This window comes from Rattus norvegicus, chromosome 8, assembly GCF_021556685.1.
Source record: "Rattus norvegicus strain SHRSP/BbbUtx chromosome 8, alternate assembly SHRSP_T2T, whole genome shotgun sequence".
Lineage (NCBI taxonomy): Eukaryota > Metazoa > Chordata > Mammalia > Rodentia > Muridae > Rattus > Rattus norvegicus.
The window spans coordinates 11124262-11139673 of NC_141541.1; the positions used below are offsets into that span (position 1 = coordinate 11124262).

Genomic DNA, 15412 nt, shown 5'->3' on the forward strand with positions numbered 1-15412 from the left:
GAAAGTAAAAATGGCCTAAAACATTAGAATACCAACACCTGAAAAGGGAAGAAATAATCTCCTTTCTGCTTGATCTAGAAAAGCTGTGGACAGCATGGGAGAACATTTTTTTGGGGTGTGTGTGTGGGGGTGCGTGCGCGTGCATTTCATCGTGCTGGCCCTAAGAAAAATTCAATTCTAAGGTAGTAATGATAAAAATACAACTAAGAACTATAAAAACTAAAACCCATGTATTTGAAAAGGAGACAGACAATTTGGAAGGAGAAAAGGGCTGCCCTCACCTCTAGCCTGGCTTGTAGCTACTCTGTTCCCTGTCTATCAACACCACCAAGAACCCCTCACAGTAAGGCCGCCTGCATCAGTGGGCGTCAAAGCATCGTGTTTGTGTGGAGGTAACCCTTGAGCACACATTTAGAAAGAAGCAACCGAAGCCTGATCTGCTGTGTAACTGGTGAGTTAACGGAGTAGGATGGGTCTGTGGTGGTGGCACACACTTCCTGTCCCGGCGGGGGCGGGGGCGGGGCAGAAGCAGGCACATCTTTGAGTTCCAGGCCAAGCTTGGTCTACATAGTGAGTTCCAGGACAGCCAAAGCTATACAAAGATACCTTTGTCTTAAAATTTTTAAGGAGTAGGGGGAGTTGCTGAGAGGTTGGAGGGTCTTGAGCAGGGACATCAGGCAACACTGGTGATCTCGAGTCTCCTCACAGCCTTGGGCCTTCTGGAGCTAGCTAGACTTGTGGGTGTAGTATGTGGCTGTGGAGTGGAATGAGCAGGCTCTAAGGACCTAGCTAGCAGTCTTCTGGGAAGCCTTACTGCCCCGAGCAGACAGGCCCTCTACCCTGCACTTTCTGTCCTGCTGTTCGAGGACAGCCTCCCTGCAGAACTCTCAACAGAGAGGACAGCAAGCCATCTTGTCCTGGGGTCTTTAGATGATTGAAAGAAGATTCAGAAAGTATTTAATGCTTAGGAAATAGACGCTCCCCTCAGGGTGCAGACGTGGTTCTTTAAAGACCCAGTTTTCACAATGCTCCACTTCTCATACAGATTTTTCTAGATTTTTTTTTTAATCTAGATTTTCAGTTCTTTGTTCTGTCAAGTAATTTGAATTTAGCCATTTTAAAATGTACCTGTGGACTTGCAGTAAGAAAAGGCCTTTTTGGTTTTAAGCAGTAAATATCTCTTGCCAGCACTTGCTTGACAGGGTAAGGTTTAGGCTGTCACTCTGAAAAGTGGTTCTCACTTTCTTTCTCTTTCTTAATTCCAGGAACTCACCACTTAAATTTTATTTAAGTATTCAAGCTACAAATTGTTCTTAGAATCGGTCTCCTGAACTAACACTCAGACCTCAGAACATCCTAGCTGTGTTGGAAATAGCTCCATGTTTTTATCAACTGTAGTGGATGGAAAACTACTACTGCAGATTAAAGAATTGAGTTTTTAAAAACCAAATGAGAATTTGAGTGGGCATTTGATTCCCCTTCAGTCTTTTGGGACTTGGTTACAGCACAGTAGCCTTCCTGCCTTGAGATAGCTGAAGCCATTGAAGATCCAGGTCGGCTGGGGAGACAGCTTCACAGAGCATCACTGCTGTTACACAACAGTGGCTGTCTGTTTCCTAAGCTGACACTTGTCATAGGCTGCAACTGAATTGGCTGCTAACAGCCACCATAGGAAGTAGGAGACAGGACAGCGCCCCTTGCTTTACAGAGGGACCTTTCCAGTGCAGCTGTCACAGGGGTGAGCTAACAGTACCTCAGCTCATAACCACCACCACCCTACCCCACCCCCATGGTACAGCCCTTTACAGGGACTGGATCTCAGGGACTTTAAGTGGCTTCTAAGCTCTGCTTCCTGTGGTGTAACTAACTGGGCTAGAGGAGTGAAGTCTGGTCAGACTGCTGGAGGCCCAGACATGAGCACATGCATGTATATTTGGCCTTTTTGCATTGCATCTGCTGTAGGTATATGGGGCTGTTTTGGAAAAGAAGAAACTTTGCTACAAGTGAAGGAAGCATCATAAATTTTGCTAATACATAGATTTAAAACAAAAAACCATACCTGAGCCAGCCTCCCTTGGGACTTGACTTCAGTCCTTGGCCCTGTCCCAGGGCAGACAGTTATCTGTCTCTTCAGAGAGTTTCCTTTGGGCCTTCATGTCTCCATGAGAAGTAACATCCTCTTTCTTTCTCTCCGTGGGCCAAGGCTGGAAGAGGACACTCTTCCCTCTTCAGCCTTTTCAACCTCAGCTCAAACCACTGGTTCTCATTCTGTGGGTTGTGACCCCTTTGGGGTCGAATAACCCTTTCATAGGGATTGTATATCAGATATCCTGCATATCAGATATTTACAATTCATAACAGTAGCAAAATTAACGGATACAAAGTAGTAATGGAAATAATGTTATGATTGGAGGTCACCATAGCCTAAGGAACTGTATTAAAGGGCTGCAGCATTAGGAAGGCTGAGACCTTAGAAACTAGAGGAGAATGAGGAGCTCGGATGGATGGATGACAGCTGGCGGTGGCCGGCCTGTTCTAGTATTATCTGTGCAGGTGACAACCTTGTTAACTGGTACCTTTAGGGACTCATCGGTCTCTGAACTGTGAAAAGAGTGGGGAACATCATGGCTGTTGTTCATATATTATTACATATATTTATTGTTTATATTTTATTCCATTTATTTATTGGGAATCTATGAGTCTGAATGAGTGTGTGACGTAGCCCATGGTGGAGGTTGGGGACAACCTGTGAGAGTCCTTTCCTTTTACCGTGAGGGTCCCAGGGAGCACACTCAGCTCCTCAAGTTTGACAGCTGGTACCTTTGCCCCAAGGCCATCTCCTGACCCATTCATCACCCACTGGTTTTGTTGTTTAAAGCAGGATCTTGAGTTTTGGCTCTGGCTAGACCCAAATGTGTGACCCCCTGCTTCAGCCTCCTGAGTGCTGCCTTTCCAGTTGTGTGCCACGTTGCGCACATTAGGAGATATTCACAGAAGGAAGCACCCGGTGTTGGATCCAGAATGAGGGTTAAGTGACCAGGTATGAACGCTTACCTTAAAAGACAGCGTCCTTACATTCAGTTTTCCCTTTGGAGCACTTTACCCATGTACAGGCATTTCAGCTAGCTGTTTTTCTTGCATGTTTGATTTTCCAGGGAGGGAGCTAATATTGTCCTGTCCTGTTTTCCCAATGTCACTTTGTGGGTCTGAAGGCTGCATTATTGTGCAGTTGAGGAAAGCAGTGTTGTCGTGTTCTGCAGAGGCCACTCTGGTAGGCAGCAGGACATAGACTGCTCCTCACTGTGTGCTCTTCACAGAAGGAGTCATACAGCGTGTTAGCGTGTGCTTAGATGCGTGTTACTGTGTGCTTAGATGTGGTAGTATCCAAGGTTGAACAATAAAAGGCTAGTTCAAATACGGCGCCTACCAGGATAATGATAAATGTTCTCTTGATCTTAAAAGGGTGGGGAGCTAATCCCGAGTGGGAGGACTGAGTAGCGAGGCTAGGTTGAATGCAGACAGATGCATCCACAATGTAAACACTAAGACGGGTGGAGAAGCAATTCCCAGAAAAGCAGTCTGTACCCGAGCTTGAAAGACAGTTGGTGACATTTGGAGTCATCATTTGGAGAAATAAGGACCTTGGTGCTGATGGGGCAAGAAGTTCATATAACTAATTTTTTTCTACCTTACTATTTATGAGAATAAAAATGGTCAACAAGGGAAACCAATATGCTTTTCTGTTTCTGAGCGATGGAAAGCCAGCACAGTCTTAGAGTCAGAGGCACAGTCCAAGTCTCCGTCCCACACATGTGTGGTGTCAACAGCTGCAGGTCTTCAAAGTGGGTACTGTTTGGACCGTTAATGTACAAGGATTTGCTTTTGGTCACACGGAGTGTTTTATACTCCCTCGAGGGAAATGCCTGCTGAGGAAGACATGAGGAAGACACATTTCCACAGCTGGGAGTTCTATTTAAGGGTTGACCTCTCTGTCATCTTTCATGCACATACTATTTCATACCAGCAGATATGCCCAGGCATGAGCTGGGGCACTGTCACTGTAAAGTGCGTCTGCCAGACCGGCTTCGAGACGTGAGGATCACACCACAGAATGAGCACCTAGAGCCGTGGCAGCCGCCCAGAGCCACCACAGGAAGTTGTCACCGCAGGACGGTTCTGCCTGCTCCTGTCCTACAGTGGCGTGGACTCTGTAACCACTGGCTGTCCTCAAAGTCCCTCAGAGGACGTGGCCGAGAAGCTTAAACTCTTCTCATACTCAGTCTATTCCTCTAGACATGAAATAATTTGCTGCAGGTTATGGTGGCCCGTGTTCTCAGCACTCAGGCAGGCTACGGTGGGATTGCCACAAGTCTGAGGCCTGCCTGGGCTACATGGCAAGGCCATGACTCAAAACAGCAACAACAACAAACTGAACTAAAGCAAGGTGCAGTGTCGTAGTCAGAGAGGGTTCGGTCTTACGGGGTTATCCTCTGTATGTCCTGACTAAGCCTCCTAGCTATAGGGCTTGGTGGTGGTGGTGGTTTGGGTGTAATACAGCAATATCGTCATGAGCATGGCTTTCCTCATTAGACCCGTTCTGTGTGCCACTGACACAAGTAGCCGTGTGTGAGATCTTTTATCGTAGATCCTAACAACAATTCTTATTCTTGGCATTTTTTTTCAGAGAATACCACCATGCAAGTGGTTTCCAACCAGACCAGTCAGATTAGCACTGTGAAGCCGTCTTCAGTGTTGCCAAAAAATGTCACAGCTGCCACTGTGAGGCCTGCAACTATTAAAGTATCAACCCCGGGAGTCTCTCCACATGTGACCCCCAGTGCCTCAAAGTCGACACCCAAAACAAGTGCTTCCCCAAACTCCACCCAGACGTCAGCATCCATGACAACCACAGCCCACAGTAGTTTACTGACATCTGTAACGGGTATGTATTAAAACGACTTTCTTTTTTCCTATGCTATGAATTAGCTGTTAAATGCTACATGAGAGCCAGCATTCCATTCTACCAAAATATAAGCTGTATCTGCTTAGATTTTCTCTCACCCACACTTCAGTGTACTTACCTAGAAATTCAGACTTCAGAATGTTTCAAATAAAGCACAGATACCTGTTTTATCTTCTTAGTTTCAGCAACCACTCATCCCACCAAAGGCAAAGGATCAAAGTTTGACGCCGGCAGCTTTGTTGGTGGTATAGTGTTAACACTGGGAGTTTTGTCTATTCTCTACATTGGATGCAAAATGTATTACTCAAGAAGAGGCATTCGCTATCGAAGCATGTAAGTTGGGCCATTCTACACACTTTATCATGACCAGTACCATAGTTGGGCAGTGCTCACCTCCAGGATTGTGTTGTGTGCAGACTTGTGACTGTTCACAGATGGATACATACTGGTGAGCACGTTGGTACTTTACCTGGGGTCAAACACTGCTTTACCAGAGTTTAGCAAGCTCCTTTTGTTGGCTTTTACCACTCTCATAAGAACTGACATGCCAGGTCTCATCAATGTAGTGACTTAATACATGTGCCCTAGATATGTCATCAGAACCAAAGAGTATTTTGGGCAAAACATGTTTTTATTTTTAATTTTAATGACAAAGACACAGACACAAAAGTTTCCCTGGTAACAGTACTTACCGTGAGTACAGACTTCTATAAGCCACGTGTGGTGGTCCATGACTGTACTCCTAGCTTTATAGTAGCCTAACTTCCTAATTTTAACTGTTAAGGGCTAATTTTTCCCCCACATGTGTCTGTGCCCTGTGAAAGTCAGCACAGATTTGCCTGTCGACCTGTTTGGTAGCCTCAACCACTACATTGTGCTGGCTATGCACAAAACTGAATGAGCAATGACAATTAATTTTGTTTGTGAAAATTAAAGTTGTTCTAATGTTACCTCTTTTATAAATAATTTTACAATAATTTTAAATTTTTTATATATTTCAGTGATGAACATGATGCTATCATTTAAAGTACTTCAGTAGTCAAGGAAAGAAGAGAGACTGCAGCCCTGTCAATTATTTTGGTTTATATTAGTTTAAGATATTATTTTTCTTGGAAATAGTATAAGCAAGCCATGCATAAAAGGAACAGTGTATTCCATGAATATCTGGAAATTTCTCATTACTATAGGTAGGGGTGTAGTCTGGGTAAAATGAATATTTGGAGCTAACAGGTAATTTATCCAGTGATTATATTTCCTTAACTAAGTCATAGCAAGACTTTTGGAGTATGTGCATGGTATTGGTCACTGAGGAGCAGGACCCATCTGGCATACAATGAGGAGCCTGCCTCAGCATTCCACATCTCAGTCTCTTCACTGCTCTCACAAAGAACTTGAGTGCCAGTCAGAGCTGAGTCAGGTTCCACAGTGGGCTAATCATCTTTCAGGCTGTCGAAGGAAGCATCAGCATTTTAGGGTTTAGATTACAGTTCATGTAGAAGTAGAACTTGCACTCCAAATTCAGCTCCGACGACCACCACTCGTGCTCCTGTGCACCCATGCTCCTGTGTTGACAGCCGCCGGAGCACGGGAGCTCGGACCATCATTTCTCGTCAGCTGTCCGTTGGTATTTCTTCCTTTGTACATAATTTAGGCAAGCTGCCACACTCGCCCTGCTTCTCAAAAGGTGCAGCAGCATGAAGGCTGCTGTCATGCTGCTGTGGAAACCTGTCCCACGCTGGGAACTGCTTTTCGCAGTCACTTGTCAGTTTGAGTTCTAGTGAACAGCTTTTAGGCAATGTGGGGCTGCTTCCCATATCCAGAATTTGTTAATGGAATGCAAAAATGCCAGTTTTCACAGCTCCATTCTGTGATTTCCCAGTCATTGTTTAGAAGCCTACATTGACTACATCCTGCTTGTTAAGCCAGGAATTGTGAAGCCCCAGGCCACTGAACCCACAGGGTACAAATGCTGTATTTTTTTACACTGTCAACTTATTCAGACTTGAGAAAATGACTTTTTTATAGTAAAGTGTATTTTGGTAAATTCTGGCTTCCTGATCCCCAAGCCCTGGAAAGGGCGCTGCAGCCTTGTATCTCTAGGAAACCAGACTCAGGTCACCAGAGCAGCCACATTCTCTGTGGCATTGTAAGTTCTAAAGTTTATACTCAGGTCAAACTCAGGGCCAGGTTTAACAAAGGAGGCGTTTGGTTACAAAATACTAATATAGTATTTCTATCATAGAGGGACAAAGTGAATTATAGCAATTTTTGAAAGTGTAGAAATAAGCCAAAAAATGTCCAAATGAGCACACACCTATGTTACAGTTAAAAATGTAATAAGTGTAACTTTTGTAATCTGCTTCTGGTTTTTAAAACAACACAAACTACCAAGAATTTTTTTTATAAATAAGAATCATTTCTACTTGCTGTATCAGGTCCAACTGATATGGTAAAAGGTGGACTGCTCAGATTACGATAATGCAGAGAGTAGAAACACAGAGATGCTAGGAAATGGACTGTGGAGTTAAACTAGTTTTAAGCAAGGGCTGGTGGAAATTCGACACTTCCCCCATTGGCTTGTAACCACTGCTCTGCTTCCTGTGCAAAATACAGGTCAGGGCCTTGAGGCAATGAGGACCTCAAAAGTTTAACTTGTTTTGTTTGCTGCAGTCTTGGTACTTCCGTACCCTCCAAGATTGTCGTGAATACTTATTTCTCTAGCACTTTGGAAATACAAACAACTTTCTTAAAGCAAGGTCATTATTTGCTTCTTACTTTTCCACCGAGTTGGGGTTAAAAGTAATTTACGTAATGTCTTTCTAATTTGTTACTTTCAAATACCAGGATTTCTGTTGAAGAGACTTCTTTTTAATCTGTAAAAATTGAACGTGTTTCCTAAGCCTAAATTGTCTTCCAAGTCTAGCTTAAGCAAATGCTTACTTTCCTAGCTTTTCTAGAGAATGAGTTGTTTTTTTTAAGATAAAACAGTGAGTAAATCCATAAAAGGACTAATTCAAATATGAAAGTTGGCAACATATTTTATGGTGTGGTAATTTTGTATCTTCAGGAGAAAGACTTGCCATTTTTCTATTGTAATGACCAATTTTGGTATTTCATTGTTACTAAGATCTATTTTTAGAATAAAATTTGTTCTCTATTCAAAATGTTTTAGTGTTTTGTTGAATATGTCCCGAAGTTCCTCTTTTATTTATCTAGTATATAATCCTGTTGAATACACAGTAACTAAGGGCTTTCACAATGGGCCAGATCTTGAATGGTTCCGTCTCAACAACAAGGTCCATTCCTTGGCACAGGCTTTGGAAGTTTGCCATTGGATTCTCTCATTTCTTCAATATTCTTGGGTTCAGTTTCTTTTGCAACAGATGAGCAGCCATCCATTTATACTCAAGACCACACACACACACACACACACACACACACACACACACACACACACATATACAAACATACCACACACCACAAAATGTCCACTTATTTCACTCCAGGACCCAGAGAAGCCATCTCTCCTGACCCTGCATAAACTCAAAACTACCTCTACCTACATGCCCAACTCTATCTACCTGTGCTTCAGACATGGGAGACTTCCCCACAGAAAGCTCACTTGCACCATGGACCCTGGAGCCATGTGTACATACTAATTACCAGCTCAGTGTTCAGTGAGACTTAGAACTTGCTTCAGACCTTAGTTAGCTTCAAGGCCTACATACCCCACATCAGTGCTACTGCCTTAAAAGACCTCATGCCCGGGGCCTTAGGGCCACTGTTAATGTGCCTATGCTACTAATGCTAGCTCATTCAGTCACCAAGAAACTTAGACCTCACCTTCACCCTGGAGCTACTGAAGCCATTTCCATGCTAAAATGCCCTTGTTCCCAGCTCTTGACAACTTCACAAGGACCGGTACCTAAATACTTGTCAGCTCATCAGCAGGTCCTGAAAACCCTTGCTCCAATCTCTGGATCCATAGCCATGCCACAGGCACCACCCTTCAGGTGATGTCACAGTGGGCCTACAAGTTGGACCTAGTGCCTTGAAAAGCCTTAGCCATGACCTACCTCTAGGGGCGAAAGGACTCCAGCACACATCACAAGTGAAGACCTGCTCACAGAGCTCTGAGGGCCCTACAGTATTGGCCACATAACCCAAGCTGCCAGCTGCAGACACTTAGCTGCTCGCTCACTTGTACAGACCACTGTGCTTTCACCGATGCCTATGTATCTCCCAAGTGTGAGTCCTTTGCCCAACGCCATCCTATAAGAGTGTTAGTGCAACTAAGTGCACAGAAATCAACTAGAAATGTGAACCGAGGAGACAGTGACACCAAACAAACAACCACTTCGCAGTAGGTAGAGAGCTCCAAACTATTAATATACAAAAAAAATAATAATAATTCAGGATAATGTTAAGGAAGTTCGAGCATTAGAAGATAATAAGCAGTTCAACAAAATTAAGTGATGAAATGCTAATTGCAATATACAATGTGTCGGGCTCATGTGACTATGGTGAAGTGACTTGATAGCCTACAAAAAAAGGACTCTTCTTTCCTAAGGGGTTGGGGGGAGGCTCTATCATGATTGGCTGGCTATTTGCCTGCTTTCAGGCTACGGCACGGTAGAGGATCATGGAAACATACCACAGAGGCAGCTGTTTCTGTGGTACCTGCAGGGCCCTGGACCTAGGACTCCCCACGATAACAGAATCCATTTAAGATCGTGACTAGACTACTTAAAATACCTCGTACAATGGTAACAAAATGGTGCGAAATGGACAACAAATTATACAGTCATCAGAGAAAACAGAAGTGAAGAAATGAAATCCTGCGCAGTTTCTGAGCCAGCATCATAAGTGAACGTACTGACTGTTAAGGAAACATCCCCAATCTGGAGAAAATAATTTTAAGAACCCAGGTACAGAAAGATCCAAATTCACACATCACACTTGATCCAAAATGAATGACACATGACATTACAATCACATTGCCAAACAATGGCAGGTTCCGTGAATGTAACAAGAAAATGTTGTATAATTCCACTCAGAAGCTCCCATTTTGACATGATTTCAGTGGAAGCTGACATACTAGAAGAGTCGGGTCATATGATGTAATCAAGTTCTGAGAAAAAAACAAAACCACAGCTGAACGGCAAAGCTGCCGTCCCTTCAGGCACTGAAAGACTCCCCAAGACAAAAGTGTGGGCTGTGGCTGTCAAGGTCAGAGCTCTTCAGAGTAGTTCTGTGAGTCCTTAGAAAGACCAAGCATTTAAGATGACAGATGCACTAACTTGTTAACAGGTATATGACATGATAAATTATAATAATAAAAATGGAAGGGGTATGGTTAAAGTACACAGTATTTTATGCAATCAATGAAAGCAGTTATTACCTAAAAGAAATAACCACAAATAAACAATCAGTGGGTTCATAAAAATAATAAAACATATTACCATTGCCAGTACAGAAGGTTACCCAGTCCCACAGGGAGACAACAAGAGACGAAGAAGAATTTGCAGGACCTAAATTAACACAATTTCTGCCTCTCCACACCACTTCAGCATCTGCCCTGATGCTGAAGAACAGAGGTGTTCAGATTCAGGACATTAGAATATTTGCATATGTGAATGAGGTATCTTAGGGATCCTGTCGGACACTTAGGGACAATCATTTGTACTTCTTATAAACACTAGCTGAAAGGTAGCTTCTATGAGATTTTTAATGTGCCTTCATTTTAACTGAACATGTTATGTGATGCCGGGTATAGAAATTTCCTCATGTCACTCAGGAATTTCAGATTCTGAAGTCTTTCAGGTGTTAGAAATAGGGATAATCAGCTTTATATTTAATAAATAAATATAAATGAGCTAAAATTTTAAATCAAAATCATTGGCTGGGCTGAGGAGACGCTCAATGAACCCAGTGATCAGTGTATAAGAACCAGGAGCTGAGTTTGGATTCTCAGCACCCACATAGGATCTAGGGGTGGCAGTGCACACCCATAACCCCAAGTACTGGGGAACAGAGACTGATACAGAACCCTGGGGCTTGTTGGCCAGTCTGTCTACCCAAAAAGAGTAAACTCTAGGTTCAGTGAGAGATCCTGTCTCATATAAATACATAGACAGACAGACAGATATAAAAAGACAGACAGTAGTTGAGGAAGATACATCAAAGTCAACTTTTGACCTCAGACACATGGGAAAATGAACACACACGAACACAAATTGAATGGATTTAAAAAAAATAAGACTCAACTTCATGCAGCCTGTAAAGCCCTCTTTGATTTTACAGACGGAGTTTGACAATGGTGGATGTGGGATGGTTTGCTTGATTGCTGGCTTTTCAACATCTGGAGTGAACCACAGTTAGAAATGGAGGGCTCATCTCTGAGAAGAGTTTCTGCTTGGTTTGAAGTGGAGGAATCCACTTCTAGTCTGGATCTTTGAGGTAGGAAGATACATCTGTGATCCAGAAATTGAGGAAGGAAGACATGTGCCTTAGTCTGGACTTTGAGACAGGAGATACACACCTTTGACCTGGATCTTGAGGTAGAAAGATACTCCTTCAATCCAGGCCCTATCTTCCTGCTAGAAGCCTGTGTTAGGACAAGGGAGAGAGAGGGAAGCTCTTGTTCTTTGCCTGCTTTCCCTCACCTTGCTAGCCAGCCCATTCCTTCACTGGCATTGGAGTCTACCGACTTCTTCAGGATTCCAGCATGTACTGAAGACTCCACCTTATGAGACAGAACTACTCCCAGATTCTTGGACTTTCTATTCACAGCTAGCAATTGTTGGATTAGCTGGACTGCAGCCTGTAAGTCATCCCAATGAATGAATTTAATCAGTAGGGACTGAGGGATGTTGGGAAAACCTGGGGGCCAATGTCCATTTTGATATGTTAAAGAAGCATCCTATCCACTGGTCCCATGTTTGAAACCTAACACATAGTAGACCAAAAGGCCTAAATTATAGTAACAAAACAGTCCTAAAAGTCTATAGTGGCCTCTGTGGAGGTTTAAATTAAAATGGCCCCATAGGTCCACAGGGAATGTCACTATTAGGAGGTATGGCCTTGGAGTAGGTGTGGCTTTGTTGGAGATGTCTGACTAGGGGTGGGCTTTGGGATCTCAGAAGCTCAAAACAGTCACTTCTTGCTACCTGCTCTTGCTCTTATCTCCTCCAGCACCATGTCTGCCTGCTTCCTGCCATGATGATGATAGACTAAACCTCTGAACTGTAAGCCAGCCCCAGTTAAATGTTTGCCTTTATAAGAACTGCCATGGTCATGATGTCTCTTCCCAGCAGTAAATCCCTAAAACAATACATACACCCACATGTATATATATTTTACAATATATGAATATATATTTATAAATATTTAAGAATATAATTAATATATAATGTATAATTATATAATACAAATATACATTTATATATTCTAAATTAAGATCTAAAATAACAAAATAAGAAAAAGTGTACAAGTCACATATGTGATAAGGAGTTAATATTCAAATGTGTAAGGCACTCAACAATTAAAAAAATCATAGAAATGTGCAAAATACCTGAAACAAACATTTTAAAGAATGCACACAAGTGCCCAAAATGTACATGGAAAAAAATCTGCTGTGCATAACTAACCATCAGAGAGATGCAAATTAAAACCTCAGTGAAATCCCACCACCTCCTACCAAAGGCAGGCAGGGCAATGGTTCAGAGGCCACAGGAGCACCCATTGCAACACTGTTTCTGGGAAAGTATGTCAGCACAGCTGTCTGTCATGGAGAACGTGTACCTCAGAAAACTGAAAACCAAACCCCTATGCTCCATCAACCTCACTGCAGGGGCAACACCTGAAGAAATGAAATCAGTATGTTAGGATCTGTGTTGATAATGTGACACAGCTCTAAGTGGCCGTTGGGAAGGGCTTGACCATGTGGAGAAGGGAGAACATGGGAAATCCAGGCTGCCCACTTCATCCCACGCCGCACCCAGAGCTGTTCTTCTAGCCAGGACTCTAAAGAAACAGAACCAACAGAATGAAAACACATAGAACGGGGTTTCTTAGATTGGCTCACAGGATGTGATCTGCAGAGTCCAAAAATGTTTGCTTCACAAGAGTAGTTGCCCAGTCCACAAGGCTGCAAGTCTCAGCAGTCCAGTCTGGTGCTGCAGGCCTGGAGGATTACTGGATAGCTACTGGTTTTCAGTGGGCAGTGGAATTCTGAAGAAGTCATGTCTAATATCAATGAAGGAATGCTTCCACAACAGGACAGGTGAACTTAACAGCCAGAGTACGGGCGAGAAATGAAAAGCTGAGGTACTTTCCTCCTTGATCTTTTTATGTGGACTGCCGCCAGAAGGTACAGCTCATATTGGAGTGGACCTTTCTGCTTTAGATAATCTAACCAAGAAAATCCCTCTCAGAAGTGCTCAGTAGTTTGTGTCTTACTTGCCAAGTGAACGACCAAGATGAGCTATCACAGCTCTTTACGATATCTCTTTAAAAGAGGCATTGAGAGGGACTGGAGAGATTGATTGGCCAGTGGTTGAATTCTCAACCACAATACTGGGATCACAACTCGCCGTAACCCAGATCCAGGAGAAACCAATGCCTCTGGTCTCTGTGAGCCCCTTTGCAGGTATATACCCACACAAAAGACACAAACGGACAGAGGAAAGCCATTTTAGACGGACGAAGTGGGGACCGCCTGGAGCTATGATGATGGGTGCAGCATTTGCCCTTCACCGAGCCAGGGTTATGCAGGGAAGGCCAGCGTGGATAGCACCAGGACCTTGGGGGCTGAGGTTTGGGAACTACCACTTAACATTGCTCCTGTATGTGCACAATTAAATGTCCCAGACACTGAGGTATAAAATGCTTTGTTCGGCATTGCAGAAAGCACCTTGAGAGGAACTTGAAATATTCTGAGCTCCCTGTGATTCTGTCTTCTGCTTTCCCATTTGAGGGCTGTCACTAACCCGCGCAGCTCTCAGGCCCACCCTTGACTCTTTCATTTCAGATCTCTTTATTTTTATCCCAAGTCCGACCCCTCAGGACCCTGTCCAGAACCTGACACATCTGATCTAGGGTCAGTTGAGGGTCACTGAGATGACTCAGCAGGCAAAGGCACTTACCACACTGCCTGATGTGAGTTTGATCCCTGGAACCTTAAAGTGGAAAGAGAGACCAACTCACCGTGTTCTCTGATCTCCATTCACGAACCTAAACACACACTATAACTAACAAATTATAATACTGTTTTTTTTTCACAGTATTTTTTTTATTAACTTGAGTATTTCTTATATACATTTCGAGTGTTATTCCCTTCCGGGCAAACATCCCCCTCCCCCCTCCCCTTCTTTATGGGTGTTCCCCTCCCAACCCTCCCCCCATTGCCGCCCTCCCCCCAACAGTCTAGTTCACTGGGGGTTCAGTCTTAGCAGGACCCAGGGCTTCCCCTTCCACTGGTGCTCTTACTAGGATATTCATTGCTACCTATGGGGTCAGAGTCCAGGGTCAGTCCATGTATAGTCTTCAGGTAGTGGCTTAGTCCCTGGAAGCTCTGGTTGCTTGGCATTGTTGTACATATGGGGTCTCGAGCCCCTTCAAGCTCTTCCAGTTCTTTCTCTGATTCCTTCAACGGGGGTCCTATTCTCAGTTCAGTGGTTTGCAGCTGGCATTCGCCTCTCTATTTGCTGTATTCTGGCTGTGTCTCTCAGGAGCAATCTACATCCGGCTCCTGTCGGTCTGCACTTCTTTGCTTCATCCATCTTGTCTAATTGGGTGGCTCTGTATGTATGGGCCACATGTGGGGCAGGCTCTGAATGGGTGTTCCTTCAGTCTCTGTTTTAATCTTTGCCTCTCCCTTCCCTGCCAAGGGTATTCTTTTTCCTCATTTAAAGAAGGAGTGAAGCATTCACATTTTGATCATCCGTCTTGAGTTTCGTTTGTTCTAGGGATCTAGGGTAATTCAAGCATTTGGGCTAATAGCCACTTATCAATGAGTGCATACCATGTATGTCTTTCTGTGATTGGGTTAGCTCACTCAGGATGATATTTTCCAGTTCCAACCATTTGCCTACGAATTTCATAAAGTCGTTGTTTTTGATAGCTGAGTAATATTCCATTTTGTAGATGTACCACATTTTCTGTATCCATTCCTCTGTTGAAGGGCATCTGGGTTATTTCCAGTTTCTGCCTATTATAAATAAGGCTGCGATGAACATAGTGGAGCACGTGTCTCTTTTATATGTTGGGGCATCTTTGGGTATATGCCCAAGAGAGGTATAGCTGGATCCTCAGGCAGTTCAATGTCCAATTTTCTGAGGAACCTCCAGACTGATTTCCAGAATGGTTTTACCAGTCTGCAATCCCACCAACAATGGAGGAGTGTTCCTCTTTCTCCACATCCTCGCCAGCATCTGCTGTCACCTGAGT

General features: G+C 43.6%; 1 protein-coding gene across 3 annotated transcripts in view; it reads left to right on the forward strand.

The window, feature by feature from the left end:
• Nucleotides 1-8127, forward strand: part of Tmem123 (transmembrane protein 123) — a 29942-nt gene extending 21815 nt beyond the window's left edge. The window contains exons 1-4 of one of the 3 annotated variants that reach the window (XM_087562609.1): nucleotides 2783-3040; nucleotides 4685-4942; nucleotides 5143-5296; nucleotides 5965-8127. In XM_087562609.1, the coding sequence (XP_087418735.1) occupies nucleotides 4696-4942; nucleotides 5143-5296; nucleotides 5965-5989 (426 nt within the window). In that variant the 5' untranslated portion in view covers nucleotides 2783-3040; nucleotides 4685-4695 and the 3' untranslated portion in view covers nucleotides 5990-8127. 3 annotated transcript variants of the gene reach the window in all.
• The last annotated feature ends 7285 nt before the right edge of the window (nucleotides 8128-15412 follow it).